General features: G+C 53.7%; 9 protein-coding genes across 9 annotated transcripts in view; 5 read left to right on the forward strand and 4 right to left on the reverse strand.

The window, feature by feature from the left end:
• Window positions 1-148: 148 nt before the first annotated feature.
• GUITHDRAFT_110071 (hypothetical protein) lies at window positions 149-1,687 on the reverse strand (the record flags this gene model as incomplete). The annotated part of the gene is made up of 12 exons (XM_005830887.1): window positions 149-373; window positions 438-470; window positions 526-563; window positions 612-659; window positions 780-836; window positions 884-923; window positions 974-1,044; window positions 1,100-1,142; window positions 1,194-1,366; window positions 1,457-1,509; window positions 1,562-1,599; window positions 1,643-1,687. The coding sequence occupies 12 exons, from the start codon at window positions 1,685-1,687 to the stop codon at window positions 149-151; spliced, it is 864 nt and encodes a 287-aa protein (XP_005830944.1).
• A 776-nt stretch (window positions 1,688-2,463) lies between these two features.
• GUITHDRAFT_163696 (hypothetical protein) lies at window positions 2,464-4,392 on the reverse strand. Its single transcript, XM_005830888.1, has 14 exons — window positions 4,291-4,392; window positions 3,802-3,840; window positions 3,695-3,752; window positions 3,586-3,642; window positions 3,489-3,542; window positions 3,374-3,430; window positions 3,268-3,327; window positions 3,166-3,218; window positions 3,067-3,112; window positions 2,973-3,018; window positions 2,847-2,914; window positions 2,779-2,803; window positions 2,647-2,732; window positions 2,464-2,587 (listed from the first exon to the last, which is right to left on the reverse strand). The coding sequence occupies exons 1-14, from the start codon at window positions 4,374-4,376 to the stop codon at window positions 2,540-2,542; spliced, it is 783 nt and encodes a 260-aa protein (XP_005830945.1). The 5' UTR covers window positions 4,377-4,392; the 3' UTR covers window positions 2,464-2,539.
• A 444-nt stretch (window positions 4,393-4,836) lies between these two features.
• GUITHDRAFT_140104 (hypothetical protein) lies at window positions 4,837-5,840 on the forward strand (the record flags this gene model as incomplete). The annotated part of the gene is made up of 7 exons (XM_005830889.1): window positions 4,837-4,933; window positions 4,982-5,041; window positions 5,094-5,121; window positions 5,199-5,284; window positions 5,335-5,455; window positions 5,520-5,612; window positions 5,660-5,840. The coding sequence occupies 7 exons, from the start codon at window positions 4,837-4,839 to the stop codon at window positions 5,838-5,840; spliced, it is 666 nt and encodes a 221-aa protein (XP_005830946.1).
• A 680-nt stretch (window positions 5,841-6,520) lies between these two features.
• GUITHDRAFT_110074 (hypothetical protein) lies at window positions 6,521-7,667 on the forward strand (the record flags this gene model as incomplete). The annotated part of the gene is made up of 7 exons (XM_005830890.1): window positions 6,521-6,841; window positions 6,899-6,977; window positions 7,042-7,097; window positions 7,146-7,202; window positions 7,255-7,383; window positions 7,434-7,533; window positions 7,582-7,667. 7 exons carry the CDS (start codon window positions 6,521-6,523, stop codon window positions 7,665-7,667), a joined length of 828 nt encoding a protein of 275 aa, XP_005830947.1.
• Window positions 7,668-10,555: 2,888 nt separating this feature from the next.
• GUITHDRAFT_110075 (hypothetical protein) lies at window positions 10,556-14,358 on the reverse strand (the record flags this gene model as incomplete). Its single annotated transcript, XM_005830891.1, has 15 exons — window positions 10,556-10,608; window positions 10,657-10,703; window positions 10,754-10,987; window positions 11,308-11,363; window positions 11,413-11,468; window positions 11,642-11,978; window positions 12,128-12,269; window positions 12,355-12,633; window positions 12,682-12,875; window positions 12,927-13,062; window positions 13,122-13,368; window positions 13,490-13,850; window positions 13,920-13,962; window positions 14,026-14,091; window positions 14,273-14,358. The coding sequence occupies 15 exons, from the start codon at window positions 14,356-14,358 to the stop codon at window positions 10,556-10,558; spliced, it is 2,337 nt and encodes a 778-aa protein (XP_005830948.1).
• Window positions 14,359-15,090: 732 nt separating this feature from the next.
• On the forward strand, window positions 15,091-16,476 carry GUITHDRAFT_72678 (ammonium transporter; the record flags this gene model as incomplete). Its single annotated transcript, XM_005830975.1, has 1 exon — window positions 15,091-16,476. One exon carries the CDS (start codon window positions 15,091-15,093, stop codon window positions 16,474-16,476), a length of 1,386 nt encoding a protein of 461 aa, XP_005831032.1.
• A 446-nt stretch (window positions 16,477-16,922) lies between these two features.
• GUITHDRAFT_140108 (hypothetical protein) lies at window positions 16,923-19,682 on the forward strand (the record flags this gene model as incomplete). The annotated part of the gene is made up of 1 exon (XM_005830892.1): window positions 16,923-19,682. One exon carries the CDS (start codon window positions 16,923-16,925, stop codon window positions 19,680-19,682), a length of 2,760 nt encoding a protein of 919 aa, XP_005830949.1.
• Window positions 19,683-21,648: 1,966 nt separating this feature from the next.
• Window positions 21,649-21,963, forward strand: GUITHDRAFT_39669 (hypothetical protein; the record flags this gene model as incomplete). The annotated part of the gene is made up of 1 exon (XM_005830893.1): window positions 21,649-21,963. A coding segment is annotated over one exon (315 nt), but the record flags the coding sequence as incomplete, so codon positions are not given.
• Window positions 21,964-22,349: 386 nt separating this feature from the next.
• GUITHDRAFT_163698 (hypothetical protein) overlaps window positions 22,350-27,134 on the reverse strand; it is a 7,528-nt gene continuing 2,743 nt past the window's right edge. Inside the window, exons 19-39 of the mRNA XM_005830894.1 lie at window positions 26,799-26,876; window positions 26,648-26,701; window positions 26,086-26,180; window positions 25,716-25,828; window positions 25,467-25,544; window positions 25,204-25,294; window positions 25,097-25,181; window positions 24,829-25,041; window positions 24,714-24,773; window positions 24,321-24,449; window positions 24,230-24,280; window positions 24,012-24,065; window positions 23,772-23,880; window positions 23,567-23,598; window positions 23,372-23,467; window positions 23,146-23,205; window positions 23,064-23,101; window positions 22,903-22,944; window positions 22,785-22,860; window positions 22,511-22,567; window positions 22,350-22,463 (exon numbers count right to left, since the gene is read on the reverse strand). Of these exons, the coding sequence (XP_005830951.1) occupies window positions 22,407-22,463; window positions 22,511-22,567; window positions 22,785-22,860; window positions 22,903-22,944; window positions 23,064-23,101; window positions 23,146-23,205; window positions 23,372-23,467; window positions 23,567-23,598; window positions 23,772-23,880; window positions 24,012-24,065; window positions 24,230-24,280; window positions 24,321-24,449; window positions 24,714-24,773; window positions 24,829-25,041; window positions 25,097-25,181; window positions 25,204-25,294; window positions 25,467-25,544; window positions 25,716-25,828; window positions 26,086-26,180; window positions 26,648-26,701; window positions 26,799-26,876 (1,668 nt within the window). The 3' untranslated portion in view covers window positions 22,350-22,406. The remainder of the gene's footprint in view (window positions 22,464-22,510; window positions 22,568-22,784; window positions 22,861-22,902; window positions 22,945-23,063; window positions 23,102-23,145; window positions 23,206-23,371; window positions 23,468-23,566; window positions 23,599-23,771; window positions 23,881-24,011; window positions 24,066-24,229; window positions 24,281-24,320; window positions 24,450-24,713; window positions 24,774-24,828; window positions 25,042-25,096; window positions 25,182-25,203; window positions 25,295-25,466; window positions 25,545-25,715; window positions 25,829-26,085; window positions 26,181-26,647; window positions 26,702-26,798; window positions 26,877-27,134) is intronic.

A 27,134-nucleotide genomic window follows, 5' to 3' on the forward strand; every position in this document is an offset into this window, starting at 1 on the left:
CTATACATCATTACAACTTCCACCTCGCCGACTTACTTCCTCCTCCTCCTCCTCCTCACCTCCCCCCGCCCCCCTTCTCCCCCCCGTCAAATATTCATCGTAATGATCGTCATCGTCATTGTCATCGTCGTCGTCGTCATCATTCATCTTACTCTTGCGCCACTACTGAAAGTCCCGCGGCTTTGCACAAGCCCTCGAGGTAGACTGCATTGATACGTCTCATGTCACTTGCAAACTGAGGAAACTGAGCGAAGTTACCCGCCGATCTTGTCACGCTGGAATCTTCCTGCATCGTCTTGGTGAGGATCTCCGGATACTCGCAACGTCTCTCCTTCACCTTGTCAACGATGAAGCCTTCGGTACAAGCATTCTCCTGCGGGAGCCAACAAGAAACACTCTCAACACACAACAGGAGACGCACTTGTGCCTGCTGTGACCTTGAGCACGATGACTCCGTCCTCCTTCAATCCCTTGTTGCAGATCGTCAACATCGCAGCAAGAAGCAGCAGCAAGAGAGCAATGCACCCGCTTGCATCGCATCATGAAGGCAACGAAGTCCTCATCTTCAAATCTCTTCACTTCAACAGTTCACTCGTGAAGATGGCAAGTACCCGTAAGGTGTCCAATCACCCACTGGATCCAGATCACATCGTACAATCCTAGCAAACTCAGTCGATAACTTGCAAGTGAGTTCAGATCGAGATGGAGAAATATCACGAAACATGATTGCGCGCCTTGTCGCTTTCCCTCAGAATGCTACACATGACGGAGGCTTTTACCTTGCTGAGGAACCCAGTCCTGGAGGCCGATCTGAATGTAATTTCCATCATTGAAGCCTGCAAACCCATCACACATCGGCAACAACGCATGCTCTGTTCCTCACCAGAGAGTTCTTTCTCGGCTGTTTGCAAGAAATGAGCCACCTGGACATGTCAAGATCACAACTTGACATGTAGATGTGATTCGATATCACAGGCTCAACGAGGTCCACGGCCTTGAAGTGATTGCACAGAAATCCCTTGCTGATCCGCCCGATCCCTGCCCCTACACTCTCCTTTCACTCTCCCTTGCCGTCCTCTACCTCAGAGCTCTGACAGACCGCAGTCAGCCGCTCTCCCGGGCTCTGTCAGCTTCAAGTGCCCCTACAGACATCCGTCAGGTCGACGAGGAAGCAGCTCCGTCGCTCTCGCCACCTCTCTGAGCAGAGTCTGGTAGAAGAGCTCCGACTCTTCAAGGTCCACGTCCGTCACCTGCCGCATCGTCATCCTCCTCCTCGCATCTCCAGCTGACGCGCTGACGTGCCCAAACCCTCCCAGCACGCCGTCGACGCTGGCCGGCACATCCTCCCAGTACTTGATCCCTTTCCCTGAGAACAGAGAGGTCAGAGAGTTCTGGCCGTCTTGTCAGGACGATGCGGGGGACGCAGACACGTTCTGAAGCGAGCATCTCAACTTACCATACCATCCTTTCTCGCTAGTCGGATCCGCCCGATCGAGCTCATTTTTCCACCTGGACGGCATGGAGGTGAACATGAACATGTTGATGGTCGGCGGTGGCGGACATTTCATCTCGTGAGTAGTAAGTGTTGCCCATGGAGTCCTTTGCAACAGTCAGCAACTTCAAGGTTGACTCTGTCTCCCACCGTGCCCCCTTCGACACCATCGATGAAAATCTTGCCTTTTCCCATGTTGTTGCCTGCACACATCGATGGGTACAAGTCATATCATGTGAACCAGATGGGATGATGTCGATATCAGATCGTGCAATCTCACTCGAAAAGCAAATTGACTCTCCAAGCACTTGTTGATTCTGAGAGTAATCCTTTACACAGGGGGCGCTACAGTGATGGATGTACCTGGAGCAGACAGAACAATACAACGAAGTAGAAAGCTCCAAGTGCCAAGGCTGATATCTTGTTGTGTATGTCTGTGCTGATCAAGCAAGTTAACGTAGGTAGTCCAACTTATCCCACAGCTCTTCCTGCACTTCCTCTGCACTACCGGAGCTTCGCATGCTTCTCTCATCAGCTCTCTTGCTGCCTGCATCCCTCTCATCAACCCTCCTCGCACGGCTGCATCGCTGCATGGCTGCATCGCTACACGTGCGCTATCGATCTGCATTTCATTCCCGCCATCCCTCATCCCCGCACAGACTGGCAGAAATTGTCGGGACACTTTTTATTACTTTACTCAAAGTTAAGTTAAAAATCAGTACGAGGACAATCAGGAGAGTAGACTCGGGGGCTGCAGGCCGGGAGCATCCAGACGGTTGGACGCCCTCGGGGCTCACTGAGTACTGAGTGAGGCTCGCCGGGCCTGATTCAGCCGAGGCCCCGCCCGCCGCTAACTAGCCGAGGCTGAGGCTCGGATGATCGGATTGGACAAGGCGGTCGGACAATATTCGGATCCCGGGCCATCCAAATGGTTGACAAACTTGTACTAGTATGCAGGAAAATTCACATCCAAGTTGTCGAGAAATGACGTTTGGCACTGAGATCAATCTGACTGGGTTGCTAATTATGAATCGAATAACAATAGCGTCAACGAGCTGAGTCATTGGCGCTGCGGTGAATCCACTCGAAGCGATCCTGTATGAGAGTCACAGCAAGCGCAAGAGAGGGTCAGATGAGCCTCCATGCTCTCGCACCGCAACAGCTTGCTTCCCACGCGTATGAATCAAATCAACGAGGAACTTGTCTGTCGGTTTTTCGCCTTCAAACAGAACATCTCGTACTGAAGACGCATCAGAGTCGCAGAGACACGCAAGTTCTGCTCAGACCTGTCTCATTCTCCTCTATGAGATACTGAGAACACGTCAGCGATCAAACATGTGCATCGCACGCTTACCATGTCCTCTGCGAAGGACCATTGGGTCCGGAGAAGCTCGTCACTTAGTTCACCCTTGAGGTACTGCACTGCAACAAAGCGTCACGCCCATCGGTAAATTCGCGAGAGTTGTAGAATGTCAAGTACCTGCCAACTCCATCTTCCCGTTGAAAATGATTCCTGCGTGAATAACCTGTTGAGCAGTGAATCAACTGGACCCACAACTCCCAACGTTTTCAACCGCATGCTTGCTGCGTTTGGTTTCCCTCATAATATCTTCAACTTGTCTTCAGACCAAAAGGTCAATCATTCATACAGGTACAGAAATTTGCTTCCATACTTCATAGACTCGGTTTGTCTGGTTTGCTTCGCGACAAGTGTTTGACCAATTGTCTATTGCAGACAGTTCTCAATTGGTTGCTTTACAAACAAAAGTACTCACCTTCTCTTCCTCATTCGCAGAATGCTCGTCAATGGTCTCCTCCTGCTGTTCGGATGTCGCCTAGAGCTTCAGGTAAGTCGAAAAGTAAAAGCACAACCTGAATCACATATTTCGGGGATGGTACTTTGGTGAGATTCCTATTTCTCAGATCCTGATACTCGGCCTGCAGTATTCAGTCACACCAATCGTATTCTGAATCTGGTATAAGTCTCCAAACTCACATGCAGCTCCTTTCTAAAATGCTCACGCATCGATTGCCAAGATCGGGACGTAATCTATTTTCAGGTCACAAACCACTGCATTTGCAAGCACAACAACCTTGGCATTCTCTGCTTCTTGCCAGAGTTTGTTTCCTTGCATCCGTAGGTTTCCTTCCTAGATGATCAGATCAGACACGCTTGCACCGATGTCGCGATAAGAAGCACACCTGACCCAAGAGGAAATTAAGGATTTGGATGTCTTCTGCCCTTGAATACTTTGCTCGACTTTGGAAGGTATGTCAGCTCTTGATACTTGCACAATTCGGGAGTTTACCTCATCTTCCTGAATGAATGCGCGAGTGTAACTCGTTTCCTGCCTCAGAGTCTTGTCAATGTCATGACTAACAAGGGGACCAAAACTTTCAGCACGCACAGCAGACGATTCATCTATCTTCTATGTGCATGTGAGCAAGCTGATGCTATGATGACGATGATGCAGCTTGATGTGTAGCAACAGACATAGCATTGCCGCATCGTCAGCCATCAAGGGATATAATCCCTGACACTCCCCCTCCCTCCCTCCCCATGGCGCGCTTGCAAATTTCGAACTCGACCACGAACTTGAACTTTGACCTATCAAACTTCGAAACCTCGGAACCTCCGGCCCTCTGAAGTTTGAGATGTGAAAGTTTCAAACTTTGAGCGAAATCGACGAGTCTCCTATGGAGGCGCTACCGCAGCGGCAAAAGTTCCGCAACCGCAGCAGCACCAAAGGACGCATGGACTCCTCCTCCTCCTCCTCCTCCTCCTCTGAGCCCCTCACCAGCACCAGCACCAGCACCAGCACCAGCACCAGCACCAGCACCAGCACCAGCACGTCCTCTTTGATCGCATCACTGTTACCGCCATCGACCTCTACCTTCATACCGTCAGACCATGCTTCCAACCCCAGCTTCAATCCAAACTTACCAACTTCTGCTTCTCGTTCTACCTTGACATCTCATCGACTGCCTCGGGACGATGGCCACTCGGAAGAGGCTTCCAACCGTGAATGTTTTGACGACAACTTGAAATCCCAAGAATTGTGTTCCGAATACAGCAATCTCTGTCATGGACACTCTAGTGCACCGATCGAGATCAGAACTTCGAGGTCGAGCCGACCGGGTTTACAAGACGACATGACACAGAGCGAATCAGAGCGACAAGACTTTTATTCACGATGCACTCATTTCGTGTCCATCCCTGTGGACAATGTGTCCATCCTCCAGAGAGTTTCGAATGTACAAAACTCCATCGTTGACAAACAGCCACACCTGCTCCCCGGTGACATTGATATGACCTGAAAAGATGCTAGATTGACATATTCTCAATGCCAGCCTTGATTGACACAAGACAACTGCACATGACATTGGTTGCAGTCTCGATTGAAAAATCGTTCGAGAATGAAATCTTTTCTGCTTTTCTTGGTGAGTTTTTGGGTTTGTGTGTAGACTTTTGACTCAGTATGTGCGTAGAAGAGATGGGTACACAAGCCAAGAAGTACTTTGCACAGTCTCCCCTGCTCACACTTTCCGGTAAACAACATAATAAGGGTTTGACGTGCCCATTTTGAATTTCGATTCGCAGGAATCGGTCATTTCGACGAGCGGGTGATGTGAGTTGCATGTACATTGTAACATGCATGTTTCCGACACACACATTGCGAATGGATGTGATCATGGTTTGCTGCAGATACCTCAAACCCGAGAAAGGAGATCTGCTGGATCGTTTGTATGACTTTGCTCTCGACCTGAAAGCATTCTTTTCGAGATTTCCTGGTGAATGGCTCAATATTCAATCAATTGCCTTCTCAAGTGATTCTCCATAGGGTCCTCTGTTGAAGATATGGTGTTCCGACCGCACGTCACGATCTTAAAACTCTCGAAACTTCCTGAAGGCTCGAAGAAACTGATCAAGAACGTGAGCAAGGACGTGTGGTTCGAGCACAGGTAGAAGCCTATCTTGCTACCTTATATGCATGCATGAGGTACATGGAATGACTGTGAGATGTAGAGACATCAAGTGTGGAACTCAAAGGATTTCTCGAGTGGAACTGAATGCAATGCGCATTGATAGGACTACAGGGAGATATTATTGCGAGAGATGGTGATTGTTTTTGAACCAGTGTACAATATTCTCTTACTTTACATCAGTATGTCCACATCAAGCAACAAGGCAATGGCGCCAGCGCCAGTGACCAGCATGGAAAGGGGCGATGTTGTTGGTATGAATCATGAAACAACAGAAGTCCTCATAGGGGACAAGGGCGTCACCGCCGACAGGAAGGGGAAGCGGAGAGGGCGCTTGCAGCAGAACTACATGCCTCCTAGCTAGAGCACTAGCGGGGGATAAACCTGCAGATAAACTTAGAGGAGCAGCGTCGCCTTCCCGCCATGCTTGTTGCCCTCAAAGGTACCCGATCTTTGCCTGCACGGATACCTCCTCCCACCCCCATGTTCCCCTTCAAAGAAGGGGGTGGGGTGATGATATTTGCCTGTCAGTTGACTTTGAGGGGTGTTGGTCCCTGGCTAGGGTATGAGGATGAGGTGGGATGGGGTGGGTGGGTGGAACGGAATTTCCCATCACGGGTACTGATAATCAGTACGAATTCTGTAGAGTAAGGTACGGGTCATTGACGGGGTACGGGTCATGGTTGCACGGGTGTGTGATATGGCACATAGGTGGGGTCCCAAAAAATCAACCATGCAAGGCCTGTTGGCAGAGCATGCGGAAAGGGAAGGCGGGAGGGAGACGGAAGGAGGGAGAGGGGGAGACGAAGGAGAAGAAAGGACTTGATACAGACCACGAGAGGACAAGAGAACTGACACATCATACCTGGTGCATTTTCATTCAGAGGATGATCAGTGAGGAGCAATAGGTCAGCTTAAGGAGAAGCCAGTAGCGCAGAGCTGGAGGGTAGAAGGAACTCGCGAGGCCGCAGGAGAGCATGCCTTAGTCTTTTGCTTGCTGACATGAATCTGATGCAGTGACTCTCCTCGAAGAAAACCTTCAAAATGGGCTGTGGTTCAAGCACAAATAAGAATGACATCATTCAACCGATGACGAGCACGCCTGTCAAACAAGTCAAACCCGTCAGTGTTGACCAATCCTTGGGCAAGCCCATCAGCAGCCCACAGGCAGTTGCCACTCCAAATACTGAAGCTGCAGAACCCATCAAACCGCCGAGCGAAGCTCCCAAGGCCGTGAAAGTCGAAAAGGAGTCGCAGAACTCTCCTGCAGAACCCACTCCCTCCGAGAGCAAGAAGCAGAGTTCAAGCATCATCGGGGAGGATGACAAGCTCGTCGAAGATTCGTGGAAAGATTGCGAAAACAATGTATCTCGTTTTTATCTGCCCGCTCGCTCCTCTAGGTTGCTCATACTCCTGCGTCAGTTACAGGAGTATATCGACAAGTTCGTTCTAAGAATAGTCGCGTCCAACTCAAGATCACGAGGCATCTTCACTGTTGACGGTAACAACTTTTGATTCAAGTTGTGTTCATTGTTTTCAACTTACAAACCTCGTGGTGTATGCAGAAGAAAGCAGAGTAGAGGAATCCAGCAAAGCAAAGGCTACCGAGCTCTTCGCAGCGGTGAGCATGCTATGTTCTGACCGCTCATGCATTGAACTCTTATGCCAGGTTGGCCGATCCATCGCAGGGCTACAGGACTGCGAGAAGTGTGTTGAGATCCTCAAAGTGAGCTTCCTGTGCTGCTGCCTGTCGGCTGACTCCTTTTGGGGAACCACAGGAATACAAGTTCGGCGTCAAGCCAGAACAATTCTTGGAGATAGCCGACATTGTTTCAGCTGTTGTATGTGAGAACGGCAATGATTCCTTGAAGTCTGCATGGAGAATCTCAGTGTACAAGACAGTCCAGGTGAAACAATCTCGCTCTCTTCATCACTAGTAACCATGTTCTCGAAACAGAAACTCGAAGATCGCCTGAGACAGGAATATGAAGGTCTTTCACGGGACCCTTCGGCTGTCGAGCCGGAGTGGAACCAGAAGCCGGTTAGGCTTCCTCTACGTAAGATCCGTTGCCTTGCACCTCCTTGCTGATTCGAATGTGCTTCAGAGACTACGATGCAATTCGGGACTCCCAGCACCCTCAACAGTCAGATCAGGCCAATGGACAGCAACAGCAAGTTTCAAGCATTCTGAGACATGCTCATTCATGCTGTGCATCGTCTTGGATTTCATTCAAATCCATATGGCAAGTTTCAAGTTTGCACAGCATGATAACGGAACAGGAGCCTCGGGACAGATCCGATGCCGCGGGGTCGGGCGTGTCAGCAGGCAACGGTTACCGGAGAGAGAGCAGCCGGTGGCAAGGTCGCGGAGGCCGGGCGGAGAGGACGTGACAGCTCAGTGTGCGGGCCCGCCGAACGGTAACCAGCGGCTGCTCAATTGGCACGAGCCACACTGCCGCAGCTCCGACAGCTCCGAGTCGCTGGGTCCGCCGATGATCCAAGACTCTCAGTCCCGGAGTCCGATCTTGAATCGGCGAACTTGGAAACCGCCGCCGCAGCCCGGCAGCGCGCCGGGAGGCTCATGTTCGGAGCCTGCAGGCTGGCGCGGGCTCGGATGACGGTCACAGTGCTCAGCGCCGGGCGGCCGCAAGAGCGATCAGATAACACGGTCCGCTGACGGTATGCGCCGTTCCGCCGCCGACCCGAGTCCGATCATCCGATCGCCGCTGATGCCCGCCGGGCATCACTGACGTCGGAGCCTCCGAGCGCGGCCAGTGGTACCGCACCGGGTCCGATCGGACTCCCCGCCGGACTGGGAGGGCTCCGAGTCCGGGCCGATGAAGTCAATAAACTTGAAAGTTAGCCGTAGTTCGGACTAAGTCAGTTCAACGGTCACCGGGTTCAACGGTTAGTTCCGCCGCCCGGCCGGCACTGGGCATACCGTACCTAATAGGGCCGCCTAGTACCGTACGGTCGTACGGCCGGGCGTGGCCGCGGCGCCGGCGCAATCGGGGAGTCACGGCGGCAGGCGGGCGCCGACCGTGCGGCCGAACCAGCACTGGCATGCCCGGCCAGTCACTGAGTCATGATCCGAATGGGCCCCGGGGGCCGATCGGCCGGGGCTACGGCACTGCCGCATGAGCAATGATAGCGACGGTCGATCACCTAGTACCACTGAGATGTCATGGTCACACGCCCCGCCCGTCCGTTACGGCCAGTAAACTTGGCAAGGCTACCGTCGCAAAACTTGAAACTCCGAGCCGTCCCGACGGGGATAAAACCTTGCCAAGGAAGGTACACCCCGTTTGAGAGAAAGAGACAAAAGGAACTAAGGTGGGGTCTATGCAGGGAGAAATAAGGGGTCACCGGGTGGTTTCCAATGCCAGATAGCAGCACCGTGTCCCCTCTGCTAGCATCATTGATGACGATGCGATGCGGTTCGCAGCACGTGTGTGACATGCGTGTAGTCAAAAGGTCGGGGTTAAGAGAGTTGCTGACCCTCTAGAAGTCTCAACGAATTCCAAAAAGAGTGTTTTGAATCCATTGCATGTCCAAGATGCCTCAAATCTGAGGATCACACTGCTTGGGAAGAAGACGTCTGTCAGCAGACTTGTCTCGAGGGTGGGGTGGGTAGCTCTATAACGATAACCCCATGTTTTAAGGGTTTTCTTGAGTCAAAAGGAGGGGTAAGCGAAATGTTCTTTCCTAGGCTGAGGTTAATAATATCTGATGTAACTGCGACGAAGGGGATCGTAGAAGAGAAGAGAACGAGGAGGAGAGGCGGGAAGTAAAGTTTACAGTGTAAGAAAATACACGACAGGAGCACACGATTCTATGATGGGAGATGAGCATAACGAGGGGAAAATGGGGCTTTTGTGTGGTGCACTGAGAAGCTTTAGGACGAATCAACTGTTCCTTATTGTTCGATTTCTGTTCAATGATTTTCTCTCTTCCATGCAGGCTCGGATTTGCAAAGGACGTACCAAGACCAAGCTTCGATCATGCAGAACTCTGTCCAGATCTATCCCAGAAGGAAGCAAGGAGAATCTGGAAAAGCTGGGGCTGTTTTCCTCACGCAAACAGACATACAAAACTTGTATCATCTTCGCCTGGAAGACGCGGCAAAACACGTGGTAAATTTGACGTATGCGCATCATTTCTCAATCTCACAAACGAACAGGGAATTTCTCTTACTGCATTTCGAAATGCTTGCAGAAGGCTCGGCGTTGTGAAGTGGCCCTATTCTCGACACCGAGAAAATCTCAACGAGGAGAGCGCTAACGACGATGAGTTGATAGGTGACGAGACATTTGTTCTCACATGGACACTAACATCTCGACACAAGTTGATCAGCCTATCATGTCACCACACTCCCATGCTCCATCCTGGTCTGCATCGCCCTTTGCTGATTCAATGCCTCGAGATTCATCGATCCGATCTGATACCTTCCCGCACATGCTTCATTCGTCTCCCTCCTCCTCTGATTCCACGGCGCTTCCATCCTCCTTCTCGTCTTCTTTCACCCCACTCATCGCAAACAACGCACCAGCAGCAAGCTCCTCCTTCACATATCTCCATCTGGGATCGGAAGCGAGGGGTAGAGGGGATGGGGAACCCATGCAGGGGCTTGATGGCCCATCGAAGACGGAGGAGCCAGACGGGGGAAGGAAGGGAGAGGAGATGTTCTCTCAGGCAGACGAGGTGGTGCCCCTATGCTCTAGCTTCATCGAGTGGTACGTGCGAACCGGCGAGAGCGACGACGTGTAATGTTATCGGGAGATGATATGGGCTCGGACTGCTGTGATGGGAAGGGAGAGCAGTCGACGGCTGCGTGACGAATTGAGTTTCCAACTTGTGGGGATTGAGGGGATCTTGAGGCCATCGTGTGGGAAGAGAGACGCCTGTGAACGTGTCGCCGTTAGCCTCGTTTCACTTGAGCACATCTTAACTTAGAAATAAACTTGTGGAATAGAATTGAGACATCTGGGCCCTTGCGCACTGCTGAGGAGAGGAGGAGCGAACAGAGCTTGTCTTACTGTACACGTTCTTGACTTTTGCCAGCCCACATCTTGACGACGGTCAGCGCTGACAGAGCTCAAGAAAGCAGAAAGAGTCGTCATCGGGTGCCAGCCCTGGGGTTTCGAGTCAATGAGCACATGTCCCAGGCACTTTCCCCTCACCGTCACTTGTAATGAGAGAGAAGATGCGATGGGCGGCTTCAAGGTCTCTGACGACAAGGAGAGAAGTGAGCGAGGGGAGCAACAGGCAGTCTCTCACCCTCTCCGAGCAAACCCCCGTATCACCGCATTGTAACATGTCAAGTCGGCAGGAGGGATCCGCGTTCGGGTACCGCTCGCTGTCTGCACGTGGAGGAGCTTGCCGTTACTGCGCATGCTCTCTGCCGAACCTCGCATGCGGTTGAAGAGACTCAGAGCTTCCTCGTCGCAGTCGGAGGAGATGAGAGCCTCTAGCACATTCAGCCATCCTTCTAGCGGAATTTCCATCTCCTTCCTGATGGGAGTCAAGTTTACGCTGATAGGAGTGCAGTAGAGGAGGGAGAGGCAGTGCTGAAAGGCAGTGGTGGGAGAGGTACCTGAGGCAAGAAGTCTGAAGTCGGATAAAGACGTCATGCACCCTCTCCATGGACCGACAACGTTGACAAGCTTTCATCAATTGCATGCACGTCCTGTCAGTGAAAAAGCTACTGTCAGCGTTCTCCTGCACTCTTCCCGCACTCTCCTCGCTCACTTCCTACCCATCCTTCCTCTCCTCTCCTCTCCTCTCCCCTCCTCTCCCCTCGCCTCCTCTCGCCTCCTCTCCTCGCCACTCACTGTGGTGAAGGAATCGCCTTCTCCGCGTCCATCAGCCTCAGCGCTTGATCAACTCGCTAAGACGCGGCAAGTGAGCAGAGAGATCGAGCTGCAGTCAGCCGTCACCTCGAAGCTCAACCCTCCTCCGTCGCTCCTCTGGATCGCAACTGACATGGCTCGCACTGCAAGAGCAGGATCAGTGAGCGAGGCTGTAGGGTAAGAACAAAGGTGAAGAACGATGTGGCGTGTAGTGAAGGAGAGTAGGAAGGATTGAGCAGAAGCAGGAGCAGGAGTATGAGGAAGTAGGAAGGAGGGGAGGAGCCACGTCGGCAACCAAGTAGCGATAGGATCGCACCCAAGGCATCGAGCGACGTCACATCCAGCGGGACTGCTAGCTGCTGCATGCGGACAAAAGTCTGGATGGCATCCTTGACCCTGCCTCGCTGTGCTGAGAGGTAGATGTAGGAGTTGTAGCTCTTGGTGAAGTGCTGGAGACTTTGTCTGTCGCGCTGCTCGAAGCTCTCCCGGAAGTTTGCTTCGAGGAAGGACAGGACCCTCCCCGGCATCTGGTCATAGAGGACTTCCTCCTTGAGCTCCCACAGGACCTCCCGGGTGAGCATGTGGTAGTAGTAGTGCCTGCCTTTCCTGTCCTTGGCGCTCCTCCAAAAGAGCGAGGACCAGCGATACGCTTCCTGGCTCGGCTAGTGAATGCGAGAGAGGCAATGAGAGCAGAGGAGGGGAGTATGGACGTAGGTTGAGCAAGGAAGGATATGACGAGATAGAGGAAGTCCGGAGGGCAGGAAGACGAGGGAGGGGAAGGAGGGGAGGAGCAAGGAGATACCACGAGACACTCCAGCATGAAAGGAGTGACGAGCTCTTGAGCTTCATACGAGCGATCGAGCTCCTCCTTCACCCTCGAGGGAATCCCCGTCATGCTGAACACGCACAGCATGGCGTTTCTGATGTCTTTGTCCACGAGGTTTCTGCGTCATCATCACTTCCTCAATGCTCTTCCCCCTGCCTCCCCCGCCACCTCCGCGTCCCCCCCCATCCCCCGCCTCCTCGTACCTCTCCTGTGCTTCAGCAAACAGACTTTCAGCAAGGCGAATGTCTCGGAGGCGCGCACAGGCGAGGAGCATGGAGCTGTAGAGAGAGGGGTCGAGGCTGTCGCGAGGGGACAAGGTCCGGATCTGCTTCAGGCAGCTCTGAGCCTCCTCTATGTGATCCAACTGAGAGTGGAGGAGGAGGAGAGCTTTGACGGCTGAGACGGGAGGAACTTTCCCCTCCTGCTCGCATCGATCGATCATGTCCCTGGTGATGCCAAGCCTCGTCTTGAGGTCGCGGATCCTGAAGTTGGTGTGTCTCATTCCAACGGCAGTTACAAGTGAGCCTCACCGTTCCAACTCTTGTATCTCTATCACATCTTCACACAGAACGACTGCTGTCGCTCCCTTTGCTCTCTCCTTCTTCTCCTCCTCCAGCCCATCTGCTGTGCTCGCATGCCTTCCACCCAAACCTCGCAGTTCACCATCCTTCGTCCTCTCCTCAACTGAACGGACCACAGGCGGCTGCTGCTCCAGTCCTCGAGACTGCCAGAGGAATCAGGTGCAGCAAGAGGTGAAGGAGGACTAGCAGGAGACCTGCCGGACGAGCGAAGCGTCATCGGCGAGCTCGTTGAGCGTGAGCTTCTCGGAGATCCGAGCGACGAGGGAGGAGAAGAAGGACTTGGAGACTGAGGGCTTCACGCGGGCAAGCACGCGATCAATCTCTGCTATGCTGCTCGATGGGCCCAAAGTCAGACAGGAGGAGGAGAGAGGAGTCCCGGCAGCAAGCACCTGGAAGCGCTCGAAATCATCACGTCGATATGCTTCTCGTTCACAGCTCCCGAGGCGCACAACCCTTCGAAGAGAGCACATGCTCGAGCTCGATCTGCTCCTCGCAGCCTCTCCAACAAGTTCGGAGGCATCGCATCCTCCCCTCCCTTTCCCCTCACTGGGACCGTCGGGGCCTCCACCTTTAGTGGCCCCTCAGTCTCCTGGGTGACTCCCCTGACCTTCTCCTTGGCCCTCGCGCGCTGAGATTCTGCGGCACTTCATCATCATCCCGCCATGTCCAAGGAAGCAGATAGCTCAGAGGAGACACAGCAAGACTGAGAGAGGCAGGAGGGACACACGCCAGCATCACAGCATGCGATTGCGCGAACCAGGAGCAGCGGCAGGAGCAGCGGCAGGAGCAGCGGCAGGAGTAGCAGGAGCAGCAGGAGGAGGCTGCCACTGCACGCCTCCATCAGGGCGGGAGTAATAGGATCTCTTGCGAGGAGTCTTGGTGACGTGTTGGGCCCATCCTGGAGGTAGGATCGGCTGCATGGCGGTGAGAACCCTCTGCGCTCCAAACGGTTCCCACACCTTCTTGTTCTCCTTGCCCGGCACTAGCGCTGGTTTGACTGCAACTTCACCTGCTGGAGCAGCTCCAGGGGGGTAGAGAGGAGACTGGGGAGGGGGAGGAGTCAAGACTGCCGTCATGCTGAAGATGGTCTCGCACCTCGACAAGTTGTTGGCTGAGAGCTTTAGAAGGTAACTTGAGATCTCTCTCGTCCTCTGGTTGCCCCGTCACTTGCAAGGATCGCGTCATACCAGGGCCCAGTCACCTTCTTGACAGCTGATCGTCGACCTGCTTCTGTGGGCGGGAAACAAACTCAGTTCGACGGTGTCTGCATGCCAGCTGGAGATCCGACGATACCTGTCGGCTCGAAAGTCGTCGTCGTTGCTCTTGAAGAGGTCGCGCTTCAGCTTCGCTCCTACGGACCTGCAGGTGCGCATGAGCAAGAGTACACGCCCGAGTCAGCTCAGAGTTTCCTCCTCTCCCTTCTCATCTCGTCGAACATCTCGTACGTCGTGAGGTCTGGAACAAAAATGAGCGTCAAGCACAGAGGGAGGAGAGGGTTCTCGGGCGAGCACACAGATAGCAGGTGACGGGGGCTTCTCACCTGGTCTGCTGCTTGTCAGGCTGCCAACCAACATGCTTGTCTCCATCATCGTCATCAGCAGCACCAACACTAGCCCCGACCTCCATGGTCTCATCGATCTCAGGGCAGCGCAATAAACTGAGCCCGCCCAGCCGGACCGCCCCCGGCCCGGCCCGGCCCGGCAATGCCGGGGGCCGGCCGCTGCCCGCCCGGGCTGGCCGCAGCCACTGAGGTTGTACCCCGGGCCCGGGGAAGATTCGGGAGGACCGGGATACTGTTACTGAGGGTGTGAAGGGGACCTAAAGCCTTGAAGCGACAAGGTGAAAATCTAGAGGCCTCGAACTTGAAGCCGTTTGAAAGTCATCACTCACCGAGTACGTGGTACTGAAAAGTGTAGGTACGTCCGGATACGTACCGGGGTCATGGGGGCTCGGGGGAGGGGTGGAAGGAAGTCATTATGGGCGGGATGTGATGGCCGTGAGCCAAGAGCCGCGACCTTGCAACCTTTGCAGGAAAAAAGAATTGGTCTAACAACTGTGCTACTATGCTCTTGTAAAGTGTCCCACCCAGCTTTGTTCTGCTGCCAACCAACGATCGTCTGCGTGACACCCAGGCTGGACAAAGAGATCGCAAGCTCCTCGGTTCACTGATCTACTTCATCTCTCTCGCGTCCTCCTATCGTAGCTGCTGATCGCCATGACGACCCTCACAGTGCTAGACCTGCAGAAGAAGGTGGAATTGCTTACATCGCAACTGCAAACGATGGAGGCAAATTACAATGAAACCAAGACAAGCATAGAAAACAATTCAAGAGATTTAGACATTGCATGGCTACTCTTATGCGGTATGGATTATGTTGCTGGCTCTCCTGCAAACTGACTATTGATGCAGGAAGTTTGGTATTCTTTATGCAGGCAGGTTTCGCTATGCTCGAAGCCGGTGTCGTGAATTCTCGGAATGTGATTAATATCTTGTACAAGAACATCATGGACGCATCCATTGGATGCGTCTGCTTTTGGCTGGTTGGGTACGGCTTCGCCTACGGGACTACGGCGGGAGGTTTCATCGGCACTGACAACTTTGCCATATCATCCATCTACAACGGAGCAGGAGAGGGCGGCTCCGATGGATGGGAGGGCTTCTTCTTCCAGTTTGCATTTGCTGGCACAGCTGCAACCATCGTGTCTGGATCGGTAGCGGAGAGATTCAAGTTCGAGGCCTACCTGGTGTACTCCGGAGTTTGCACGGCCTTCATCTACCCGGTCATCGTCCACTGGGTGTGGGGGTCTGGGTTCTTGTCGGCCTGGGGGGCGAGGCCAGACGCCGACGGCAACGCGCGTCCTCTGCTGTCAGGAACTTCGACCTCTAATGGGGTGATCGACTTCGCGGGGTCGGGAGTTGTGCACTTGGTCGGCGGCGTGTCGGGCCTGATGGGTGCGATCCTCGTCGGTCCTCGCAAAGGGCGCTTTGATAGCGACGGGAAGCCGAAAGCGCAACGTCCTCACAACACGACTCTGATGGCGCTGGGAACCACCATCCTCTGGTTCGGTTGGTATGGCTTCAACTGCGGGTCGACTCTCGCCCTCTCCGGAGGAGCCGCAAACGTCGCTGGCAAAGTCGCTGTCACCACAACCATCTCAGCTGCTGCTGGTTGTCTGATGGCCACCATCATCTCGCGCTTCTTGGAGGGGACGTTTGACATCGGGCTGGCGCTGAATGGAATCCTAGCAGCCCTTGTGGGCATCACTGCCAACTGCTCAGTGGTGAATCCATGGATGGCGTTCCTCATTGGAATCATCAGCGCATGGATCTACTACGGGGCATCGAAGCTGCTGCTCAAGCTCAGGATTGACGACCCTCTCGACGCTTTCCCCATCCATGGAGCCTGCGGCTTCTGGGGACTTCTCGCTACGGGAATCTTCTGCACAGATGCAAATGTGCAGTATGCGGCCTATCCCAACGTCAACGACGCGTGTGGGCGGGGAGAACAGTTTGCTGTCCAGCTCATCGGCGGTCTTGTCATCGTTGCATGGGCCAGTGTGATGTCAGGCCTCACCTTTCTCGTCATGAAATTCGTTGTGGGGCTGCGTGTGAGCTCTGAGATCGAAGAAGCGGGTCTCGATATCTCAGAGCATGGAATCGGTGCCTACGCCAACGAGCTGACGAAAGTGTTTCCCTCCCCTGTGAGCGATGAGGTAACAAAGGTGCAAGTGTCCTATGAGTGAAGTGTGCGCCTCATGTAGTAGTTAACGCCAATCAGCTTTGAAATGTCTTAAAAGTGTAACTGATGAAGAAAACAATAAAGAAATTGATATGAAAATGCTTGCAAACTGTTGTTGTCATTTTTAAAACCTAGCTAGCCCAGCAAGGACATGAATGTTGAAACTAGGTTTAAGTTCTCGATTGACCGGAGCCTCCGACGACTTCCCGGCGCCGGGCCACAGGGCCAGTGCCGTGACTGAAACCGGGCCAGACAGCTAGAAAGTCTTAGGAAGGAGTCAACGAACTCAACTCTGCGAGCTGGAGAAGAAAGAGCGAGGGAGGGGAGCGACAAGAACTTTGAGGTAGAGAGAGGGGGAGACAACAGAGAGATGCGATGGTGCCCGCTGGTTGAGACCTTGTTCCTTGACGGTGCACATCCTTGGTTTCCTATTCGACGGAAAGAGTGCTGATGGTGATGGTAGAAGAGATGATAGTGAAGGAGTTCAAAGTCAATCCCGTCTACCGCAGATGGTTTACAGTCATGTCAGTGGTGATTGTGATTTCTAACTTGCCTCCCACTGATTCTCAAGCTTGCGGTCGCAAGGCTGGCGATCGGGGTTCTCGCTGCTCCTGCAGCAGCTCTGCCTCCCTTTGCGCAGCTATTGGCAGGTATGACGGGAAGTGGAAGGCAGACGTGACGCAGAGGAGAGGACTCGTTGCCGGCGAGAACTTGTTGATAGCAGTTGGTGTGCATGACCAGGGATCGACGTGTGGATCAAACAAGATGCTACTTGAGGCTCAGCTGCGCCAGGACATGCGCATGCTTGCGATCCAAGACTCTCTTCAGGACCCTGGCCCAACGCCCTCATGCGTACAGTGCGCCTCTTTCACGTGGACGGACACGACCTCAGGAGTCTATCATGCACTGATCTTGCTGTACAATGTGGAAGGAGAAGAGAGTTTGCAGCTGGAGTTCGCGTTCGACGACTTCGTTCACGTCGGGAACGCTTCATCATCTGCCTCGTTGACCATGGAGCATGTGGCGATGGAAGGAGGAAGCGTTCGGATGCACATCAACGTCAGGAGTGAAGTCAGAGATCGATTCTTGCTCACAGTCTTCTTCACAGACATGAGCTCTCTTGCGCAATGGACAGGAATGGCCATGATACAAGTGAAGGCAGTAGAGCAGTCTGAGATCATGCGCATCAGGGCACCAGCTGGGAGACACTTTCTGGTGCTGGCGACTCTTTGTCAGCTTTCCCTCCATCCTCTCATCGATGATCGGGAGTCGCTGGCTACTGCTTCCTGTGCTCGGGTCTGTTCCTTGGAGGAGAATGGAAGTGCGATAGACGACGTTGCTCATCACGCTCCGCCCGCAGCATTTCCAGCTCCTCATCCTGAAGACGTCTTGTGCAGCCTTCAGCTCTACGTGACGCCTCTACAGCCCCGAGCAGGATGGCCTTTCACAATGTCAGCTGTGGCGTTGGGCTTGGTCTCAGGCTGCAGGTACAAGGTTGTCACGTCGGTTCGGTTACGACAAAACAACAATGCGGCCTTCGAAGAGAGTAAAACAGTCAACGGCTCCAACATGCCAGCTACCCTCAACTTCTCCGTCGCTTCATGCTGGCCTGGCGACATAGTAGTGAGGGTGATGCTCTACGACGACAGCGCGATGCAGTCACAGGATTCTGTTCTCTCGATCATCTCCAGACATTTTCTCTCCGTTGCACCTTGTGAGGTTTCCTACGCCTGGTCCTCTTCGAAGCAACCTCTCTTCCTCGGGTCGATGCCCTACGGTCAATCGCCCTTGGCGGGTAATGTTCGCGTCAGTGAATGTCAGCAGGAGGAGGAGCTTAGCCTGACCCTGGCGACGTTTGCTACTCTCGAGACGGCATCTCAACTTATCAACTCAGCAGCTCAGTGGCACCAGGAAATGGCAGTTGCTTTCTATGCTAGAAGCGCATCAGAGCATGCTGACATCTTGGCGCTCGTCCAGCAACAGCTGGGGCCATGGTTCGAGAGAAGGAACAAGTCGCTTGAGGCGACTGTACTGACGTCCTGCCCTGACCCGAGGAGTAAAGATAAACCCCTCGACTGCCCTACCAACATGCTGCGTAAGATCGCTTGCTCAATTGCCAAGAGCAACATGGTCTTGAACGCCGACGTGGACATGCTGGCTTCGGACGAGCTCGCTGACCATATAAGGAAAGCTCGCGGGGATGGCTGGATGGGGAGGGGCGAGCTGTTGGTGATCCCGTCCTTCAGGTCGGCAGGCAGCTGGCCTCGCGCAGTGAAGACTCATTTCGATAGTCATCAACTGACGGTCAAACCTGCCGCCATCACCATGGAGGACCTCAAGGCTGCGCTGCTACGCTGTGAGCTGCTGCTCCCCCTGCTGGGCTGTGGCATGTGGTCCCCATCGACCAGATGGTCAGAGAACGCTGTCTTCCACGCCCCCACCGAGTACGGCAGGTGGATGGAGGCAGAGGAGGTATACGAGGTGGACTATCTGCTGGGTTACGAGCCTTCCTTTGTGGTGGATCGAAGGGCATGGGTAGGAGGTCAAGGAGCAGGTATGTATGACGACCGGTTCGAGCAAGGAGGGTGGGACAAGGCATCAGTCACCTTCGAGGCCGCGTACTTGGGCTACACCTTCAAGGTGCTTCCTAAGGGCTTCCTGGTTGGCTCTTCCCCCTCCTCAGCGCGGCAGACGTCGAAGGCTCTGTCGCTGCCCCTGCCTGCGAGCAAGGATACAGGCTCTGTGGCCGCGGACCCGCACGGGCAGTGGCTGATGGAAAGGATAGTGAACAACGTCTGGACTGACACGCAGCGGAAGGTAGCGATCAGGTCGTGTGTGGTGAAGGCCTTCAAGGACACAAACTGCGACGTTGAGCGCCTTCGGCTGGTCCCGAGCGAGGAGATGGAGCGAGTGGGAGGGGGTCACGAGCTGAAGGTCGAGCTCTTCGGGCTGCCGAGAAGCGTAGGGCTGCTCCTGTCGGTCTACAGGCCGACAAACAAGGTCGACAGAGAAGCTCTGGCGTTCCACCTCCTCCTGCCGCAAGATGAGCCGGAGGAGCCTCGCAGAGTCGTTATCACCCTGGGGAAGCTTGCTGCAGGGAGCCAAGTGCTTCGGATCGAGCTCAGGGACTTGCAAGCTAGCAAGCTGATGCAAAATCATGTTGGCGCGATCCTTGCAGCACAAGAGCACCGGTTTCTCCTCCATGCCTGACGGTGAGGCCCTACTCTCACTCTCACTCTCACTCTCACTCTCACTCTCACTCTCACTCTCACTCTCACTATCATGGCATGACTGACTAACTTGGACTCCTCACAGTTCCTGATCGAACTGTCTGTCTCAGTGGCGGCACGACTTCGATCGGACTCGTCAAGCTTGTCACCGTCACTGCACCGTCGTGCGCTTGATTGACTCAGTGAGTGGAATGCCAAAGTTTGGGGCGGCAGCCGTACTAGTACTTACACTGGCCAATGTAGTCATAACCAGTAACTGATATCAGTCAGTTAGCTGTCAGTGAAAGCGCAATCGTAACTCTACTGATGCACTGCCGGCTACATTCACTGTTATCATGGCGTACACGTGACGGAGTCCTACCATTGTCCTCGTACTGATTTTTAACTTAACTTTGAGTAAAGAGAGTGACCGGGTCGTTGACGGATAACGGTTAAGTGCAAGCGCGCCTCAGACACCTCCTCGTGGCAAGAGTCTTGAAATGCAAGAAGGGTAGCGCAGGATGTACCCCAGGAATCCTGAGAGTACCCCTCCTTTCCCCCCTTGGGCCTATGAATTAGTGACCCCCTACCCCTTGTCATCGACGCACTACCCTCTGTTTTCCGACCCTAAGATACCGCCCACCCACCTTACACCTGGTAAAAGCACCGGTACTCGTGACTCAGGTTGGCCTCGTCAACTCGCAGGTGCCACTTCATAATAAGCAGCAGTTTTCCGACCATGGGGGTGGACAGAATCTTGTTAAAATTTCGATTTTTATCTTATTATTTCAAATTAGCTCAAACAATTACTGGAAACAATCTTCAAATTTTGAACATGTTGAGTACCTACTAGCAATACGACCACCCCTGTTATCTCCTCGTCCTCGAAGTGTTAGCAGTGCTAATACAACCCACCCCCTGTATGGAAAGTTTACAAGTAGGGGTAGGATAACCATCAAGGGTGGTGGAAAATGTCAAAAGAGAAAAACATAGGGTAGGGTACGATTAAGGGTGGGTACACTCAAGACTAGAGCAGGGTTAAAAATAGGTCAAGCAAGGTGAAAATACGGTAGGGTGGTTGCAGGGGTGCTCATAAGAAGGGTGGGTGTCTTCGAAGGGGGGTGCTGATGATAGAGGGGTAGTTGTCATCTTCAATCTGTGAAACGCACATCAAACATGGGAGAACGCAGGAGAACAAGAGGCACCAGAGGAGGGAGGGAGAGAGCGATAGATGGAGATGAGGTGAGGGTGAGAGAGGAACGTCTGGGAAGTCATGGAGGAACAGTGATCGGATTGCGAAGGAGAGAGGGGGGGAGGCAGTTCCTTGTACCATAGAGCAGGAAGGATTGAAGGTAGAAATCCAGAAGCGCTCGTCGTGGGTGTGTTGCACAGAGTTCAGTGGTAATTGACGTGTTGTAGTCTCTCACATGTTTTCCAATGCAAGATTGAAATCATCATTCATTCACTGAATGATTTTTCCAAACAGATTTCTTGACCTTGTAAGTGCATTTGAAGCGTGGGAGGATCTGGGGCCGCAAGACTGAATGAGCAACCGGGCAACGATGAAACCTTTCAAAGAGGATGCTCTGAGCGTGCTTGACCAAGATCCTGGCTCAATACCCCATCACCTGATCAAACACCTCATGGAATTAGATGCCGCCAATCAACAAGGATTGGTCGCAGTCATTGCAAGAAAACTGGAACAAGCGATACAATATGTCAGTCTGCGATGATTCATTTCTGTCCATCCTGACGTGCTTTGAAGGGTGACAATATGTCTTCGGGGAACATGCGCACTTCACTGCCTTCTTTTGTCGGATCAAAACCTCCCATGACGATCTCGGCTTTCATTCAGAGGTGCTGATTCGGCCTTCCTCACTCACTCCATACCTCCCACTTTCCCTCGTTTCTCCTCCCGTATCCTCTCATCGCTGCCAGCAAAAGACTGATATGATTTTCTCGCACTCAGGATCGAGAGGTATAGCTCAGCGAGCCCGTGCTGCTACGCGATCTCTTTGATCTACTTGGAGCGGCTGAAACGGCGAGCTCCCGACATCTTTCTGAACAGTCACAACTGGCAGCGGTTGATCTTGGTGTCGATGATGCTGGCAACCAAGACCTTCGACGACAAGTATTACAGCAACAAAGTGTGGGGGAAGATTGGGGGGATCACCACTGCTGAGCTCAACAACCTAGAGTTAGAATTCTTGAACCTAATGGGATGGAGAATGCAGTTGAATCGAGATGAGTACGAGTGGTATGCGGAGGAACTGAGGGCCGATCCTCTCTTCAACTCTACGGCCCCTCTTTCGGACATGTTCGTTGCCTGCTCGATCTCCAGCCCTCATGTCAGGGTGAGGAAGGCAGCTGGAGAGGATGCGCAGCTGTATCAGGAAGGAAGCAGGTCAGCTCTACAGCAGGAGGAGAACTTCCTTTCTGCTCGTACGACTCCCAGCTCGAGTCTCAACAATCCCAAGCTCAACTCCAACGGCTCAGCTGTGGGCAAGCACAAGCAAGACATCTTCAAGGGCTCGACTGGCATGACGCGGGGAGAGGCTCGGAGGAAACTCGAAGGTCCAGGGGAAGTCACGCAGAGGACGTGAGAGGCATAGACGGATCAAAGATCCGTCATCTCAGATCTGATGCATCAGATCCGTTATTCTTTGACGCGTTTCCTCCACAGGGGTCTCTTTGTATATAAAAGCTGACAAGGTTTGACCCGCCCTCACCTCCCGCTCTGTCCTATCCTGATTCCTTTCTCCTGCGTCAACCCATACGACATCTGCAGCTCAGTCAGTCGCCTCGTCCTCACCACAAGCGGGTCATCACGAAGGAGAAGAAGTCTTGCGAGCTTGGACTGTCGAATGGTTGGTCATGAAGGATGACCTGCAAGCCTTTTGTCACACATCTTCCCCTCTTTCGCCTTCGCTTCCTCTCCCCCTCCTACCCGCCCACCGCCTCCTCCTCGTCCTCCTCCTCATCTCCCTCTCCCTGGCCATCTCCCTCCCCCTTCCCCTCTCTTCATGCAACTTGCTTATCTTAACATTCACCCTCTCCTTCATCATCCTCCCCTCATTCCTATTCTCCTCCGTCTCCACGTTACCAGGCGCGGATCGCGGGGAGCAAGGTCATCGGTGAGCATAAGCTCTCCTCGGCTGATCCTCTGCAGCTCTTGCTCGCTGCCATGACGTCACAAGCAGTCGGGAAGGGTAAAAAGTCACCGGCCGTTCCAGTACATCTGCCAGTCTTTCTCGACATGCAGCCTTCCAGCGGGTTAGCGAATCTTGCTGCCTCCCTTCCCACTCATGCTCCTTGTCTGCAGTCTAGACTCCATCCCTCCTCCCTCCTCCCTCCTCCCTCCTCCCTCCACCACACATCATACCCAGAGCGCTGGGCGACTCGCAACATGACATCTTCGAACTGCAAAGTCGCATGAGGAGGTGATTGCGAGGAGTTTAGATCACTTTGTCGTTCTTGAAGACAGGAACGAGACAAGGGTCTCCGGTCGGTTTGATCATACTCGCCTGTTATCAACGCTAAGCGCATGGCGAAAACGGAAGGAAGGAATGGAGGAGGAAGGAAATCGCAGAGCGAACTACAAGGAAGGAGGAAAAAGATAAAAGGGCAAGCAGACGGCAGAGCAGGATAAGGGGAGCAAGAGGAGGTGGGACGAGGTAGAGGGCAACTCACAGTCTGTACGTGATGAAACACTGGAACGTTGAGGACATCAGGATTGGCGTCGTACCACTCGAGACGAAGAAGGTAAGTAGAGTTGATGGAAGACAGCTGCAGGAGCAAGTTAGGGGCGCAAAATGAAATAGAGAAACAGGAGGAGAGAAGAGGAGCTGAGCAAGAAGAAGATGAAGGGAATGGCGTTGTTTTCACCATCGTTTTCTCGCCGAACACGTTGACTATTTCTGAGCACAAATGAGAATCAGCCAACCAGAGGGAGGAGATAGAAGGAAGGCGGGGAGGACGGAGGGAGGGAAGAAGTGAGCGAGACGGCGAAAGTTTGAGTTTCTCACAGTGACGTAAAGAGAGGGCTGAGGAGGAGGGCAGGGGAGAAGGAGGAGGGATAGGAGGGAGTTACCATGATCCTTCAGCTGCGTTAGACAGAGTCTGAGCTCTGGCTTGTAGTTCAAATCTCTACTAGCTGACTCCCTTCCCGATCCTCGAGGAAAAATCCCACCGAGAAAGTCCTGCAGAAGCTCAGCCCCTCAGGTACTCACTGTACTTCCTCCGCCCTTACCCCCCTCGCATCCTCCTCCTCCTCCTCCTCCTCCTCCTCCTCCTCCTCCTCCTCCTCCTCCTCCTCCCCGTCTCTTCTTACCCGCACTGGCGGAGGTTCGAGAGGACACTCCATCGACTTGCACTTGGACTGAACCTGCCATGCGCGTATGAACTCCTCGATCCTCACCTCCGTTCAAGTCTGAACCCCAATCCAGCTCAAAACCTTCCTCCCCTTCCCTCCCTCCCTCCCTCCCCTCCCTCTCTCACTCCCTCGACTCCTTCCCTGCCTCCCTCCCTCCCTCCGCACTCTTTCCTCACCAGCTCTATGAATTTCCCGACTGTGCATTCCTCGATATTGGCGACCGGCACCTGCTCCCCCTCAGCTCTCATCGCGACTTCCTCCCCCTACCTGCACGAGAGCTCCGCGCAGGCTCCCGCTCCTCCTCTCGCTCTTGGATCGGCTGGTGCCATTCTCCTCCTGCGATCGAGACTTGCCATCCCTCTGCCCGGCAACCCCATAGCCATCGGGCAGGAGCACCTGTAGAGTCCTGTGAGCCTCCCAGGAACGAGAAGGCAGACAAGCAAAGGAGGCAGGGAGAGAGCAGGAAGAGAGCAGGAAGCAGTAGAAAGGAGATATGAAGGAGAGTGGAGGAAGAAGCAGGAGAAAGAAGCACGAGGGAGGAAGCAGGGAGGAGGAAGGAAGGGAGGAAGAAGGGAGGGAGGAAGAAGGAAGGGAGGAGGAAGGGAGGGAGGAGGAAGGGAGGGAGGAGGAAGGGGGGGAGGGAGGATCATCTGATCAGACCGGGACTGAGGAAGGGAGTGAGGTCATCTCGCTCTTGTTGGCCATGACATGCCGAGGGATCTGCTCGCGCAGTCAGCAGCATAACGGGCATAACGGACGAGCTTCCAGCCCTCACCTCCATCTTCTCCGTGTCCATGAGTGCTGGCAGGCAGGAGCTCTTGAGGTAGACCAGCATGTACGCGCTGCTCTGCTCGTCATCCCCGTCAAAACGCGCGAGTTCAGACCTGCGGGACCGCATGCTCGCCATGGGCCGCCCCATGGAGTAGACGGAAGGGGTGTCGCCTCCGAAGTTGGCAGACATGGCGTCGTCTTGCGAGACAGGGCGAACCTGTAGGAGGGAACTAACTCAGCTTTCCTCCTCTTCGTGCTTCTTCTTTCCCAACCTCCTCTTTCCTCCCTTTCTCTTTCTCCCCCTCCTCCTTTTCTCGTCCTCCACCACCACCACTTCCCACTCTTGCTCCCGCTTGCCTGGTCATCGTCGAACTTATACCACTGCACTCCTCCCGCTTCTTTCCTCTCTCCTCCTTTTCTCCCCAGGTCCGGCCGGATGAAAGCGTAGTAGTGTCCTCCTTGCGAATAACCTGAAAGCTCGTCATACTTCATCGACTCCTTCCTATCGCTCCTTCCCAACCTCAATCCCCCTCACCACCGCCACCCCCAACTCTCCATGCCCTCCTTCTCGCTGAGCGCCATTCATCCTCCTCCTCCTCCTCCTCTCCGCTGTATCTCTTCCGCTTCACGCTCTTATTCTACCTGAGTGTACCACGACCGAGTGCAGGATGTAGTTAGCCGGTCCCGTGGGATCGACTGGTTCAGATTTGTCCATGAATTCTGCAAGCAAATGAGAAATAAGAACAAGACAGTGGAGAGGAAGGAGGGCAAGAGTTGGAAGGGAAGGTGGGAGGGAAGAGGGGGGGCAGCTGAGACGGGAGGAGGAGGAGGAGGAGGAGGAGGAGGAGGAGGAGGAGGAGGAGGAGGAGGAGGAGGAGGAGAAGCGGGTACCTGTAAGATCGAGCTCCTCCGGGAATTCAAAGCGGCTGTTGATTTTCTCCGCGAAGCCTAAAGTGGGAGAGAACTGAACTCGCTGCAGGTTGACGATGAGAATGGGGGGAGCCCTGAAGGGCCTCGTCATGTCGATTGTATTCCTGCGAGTCGACATCGCTCCTCCTGCCTCGTTCCTCCTCACAATCTCTTCCTTGTCTTGCCTTTCTTCCTTGCGTCTCCCTCCTGCACTTCCCAACCCGATGATTCTCTCTGCCGGCTCTTTCGTCCGCCTGCATCCTTGCTCTGACTTGCCTCCTCTCTCACTTCTCCTGCCTTGATCCTCTCCCCTTGTACCATCACCATCTCTCCTTCCCAGTTTCTTGCTCACCGCTTGAACAGCAAACTTCGCTCGATCTGTTGTATTCCGTATCCAACATTCTCGCTCTTCTCCATCTCAGCGATTTTGGCTTCAAGCTCATTTGCCTGCACAAGATATCAGCAAAGAGAGCAGAAGAGAAGGTTGGGGACAAGGCTGTGGTGAAGGAAGAACAGACACGGAAAGGGGGGGGCGGGGGGGGGGGGGAATCCGAGGAGGAGGAGGAGGAGGAGGAGGAGAGATAGAAGAGATCTTGCCTTCTCCGCGTCTCCTTTTTTCTTGGCTTTCTCTAGCTCGCCCTTCAGCTCCTGATAATCGGCACTGGAAGCAAAGTGACCAATTTCACTGAAAATCAAAACCGATCTTATCTTCAATTCTCATCATTATCACCATTATCATCTCGTGAACACAGCAAGAACAGGAGAAGCAAATGAAACAGGAGGAGGAGGAGGAGGAGGAGGAGGAGGAGGAGGAGGAGGAGGAGGAACCTTGTGTTGTATCCATCGATGATCTCCTTGCCTGTCATGCTCTGTCCCATCAATCAGATCAGCTTCATCTCTTTGATGCTCCTCACCTTGAGCGCTTCTGAGATGTTGTGACACTCACGAATGTGATGAATCATCAGCGGCTGACAAGATCATCGTCAACATCAGCGTCGGGTGTACAATCCTCCTCGTTGTGATCGCGATTGTCATCAGCAGGATTATCTTTGTCAGCGCCGTAACCTCTGTCACCGACTCCTCCTTGTAGTTCTTCTGCCCCTGCTCCTGCTCATGCCCCTGCTCCTGCCCCTGCTCCTGCTCCTGCTCATCCTCCTCTGATCTTACTCCATCTCCTCCTCCTCCTCCCCTCCTCCTCCTCCTCCTCTTGATTGGCTTTATGGGATTGCGGGCTAAATGTCTTTGATTTCATGTAAGTTAAACTCACTGTCCTACATGCACTTCTAATGGGTAAGCGTTGGTTGATTTAACCGCTGAATGAACTCCCCTTAGGTGAACCATGGAAAAAAACAACTATGACTTTTTGAAGGTCCTATGACCGGCAGCAACTGGAATCTGACC

Source organism: Guillardia theta (assembly GCF_000315625.1).
Source record: "Guillardia theta CCMP2712 unplaced genomic scaffold GUITHscaffold_43, whole genome shotgun sequence".
Classification (NCBI taxonomy): Eukaryota; class Cryptophyceae; order Pyrenomonadales; family Geminigeraceae; genus Guillardia; species Guillardia theta.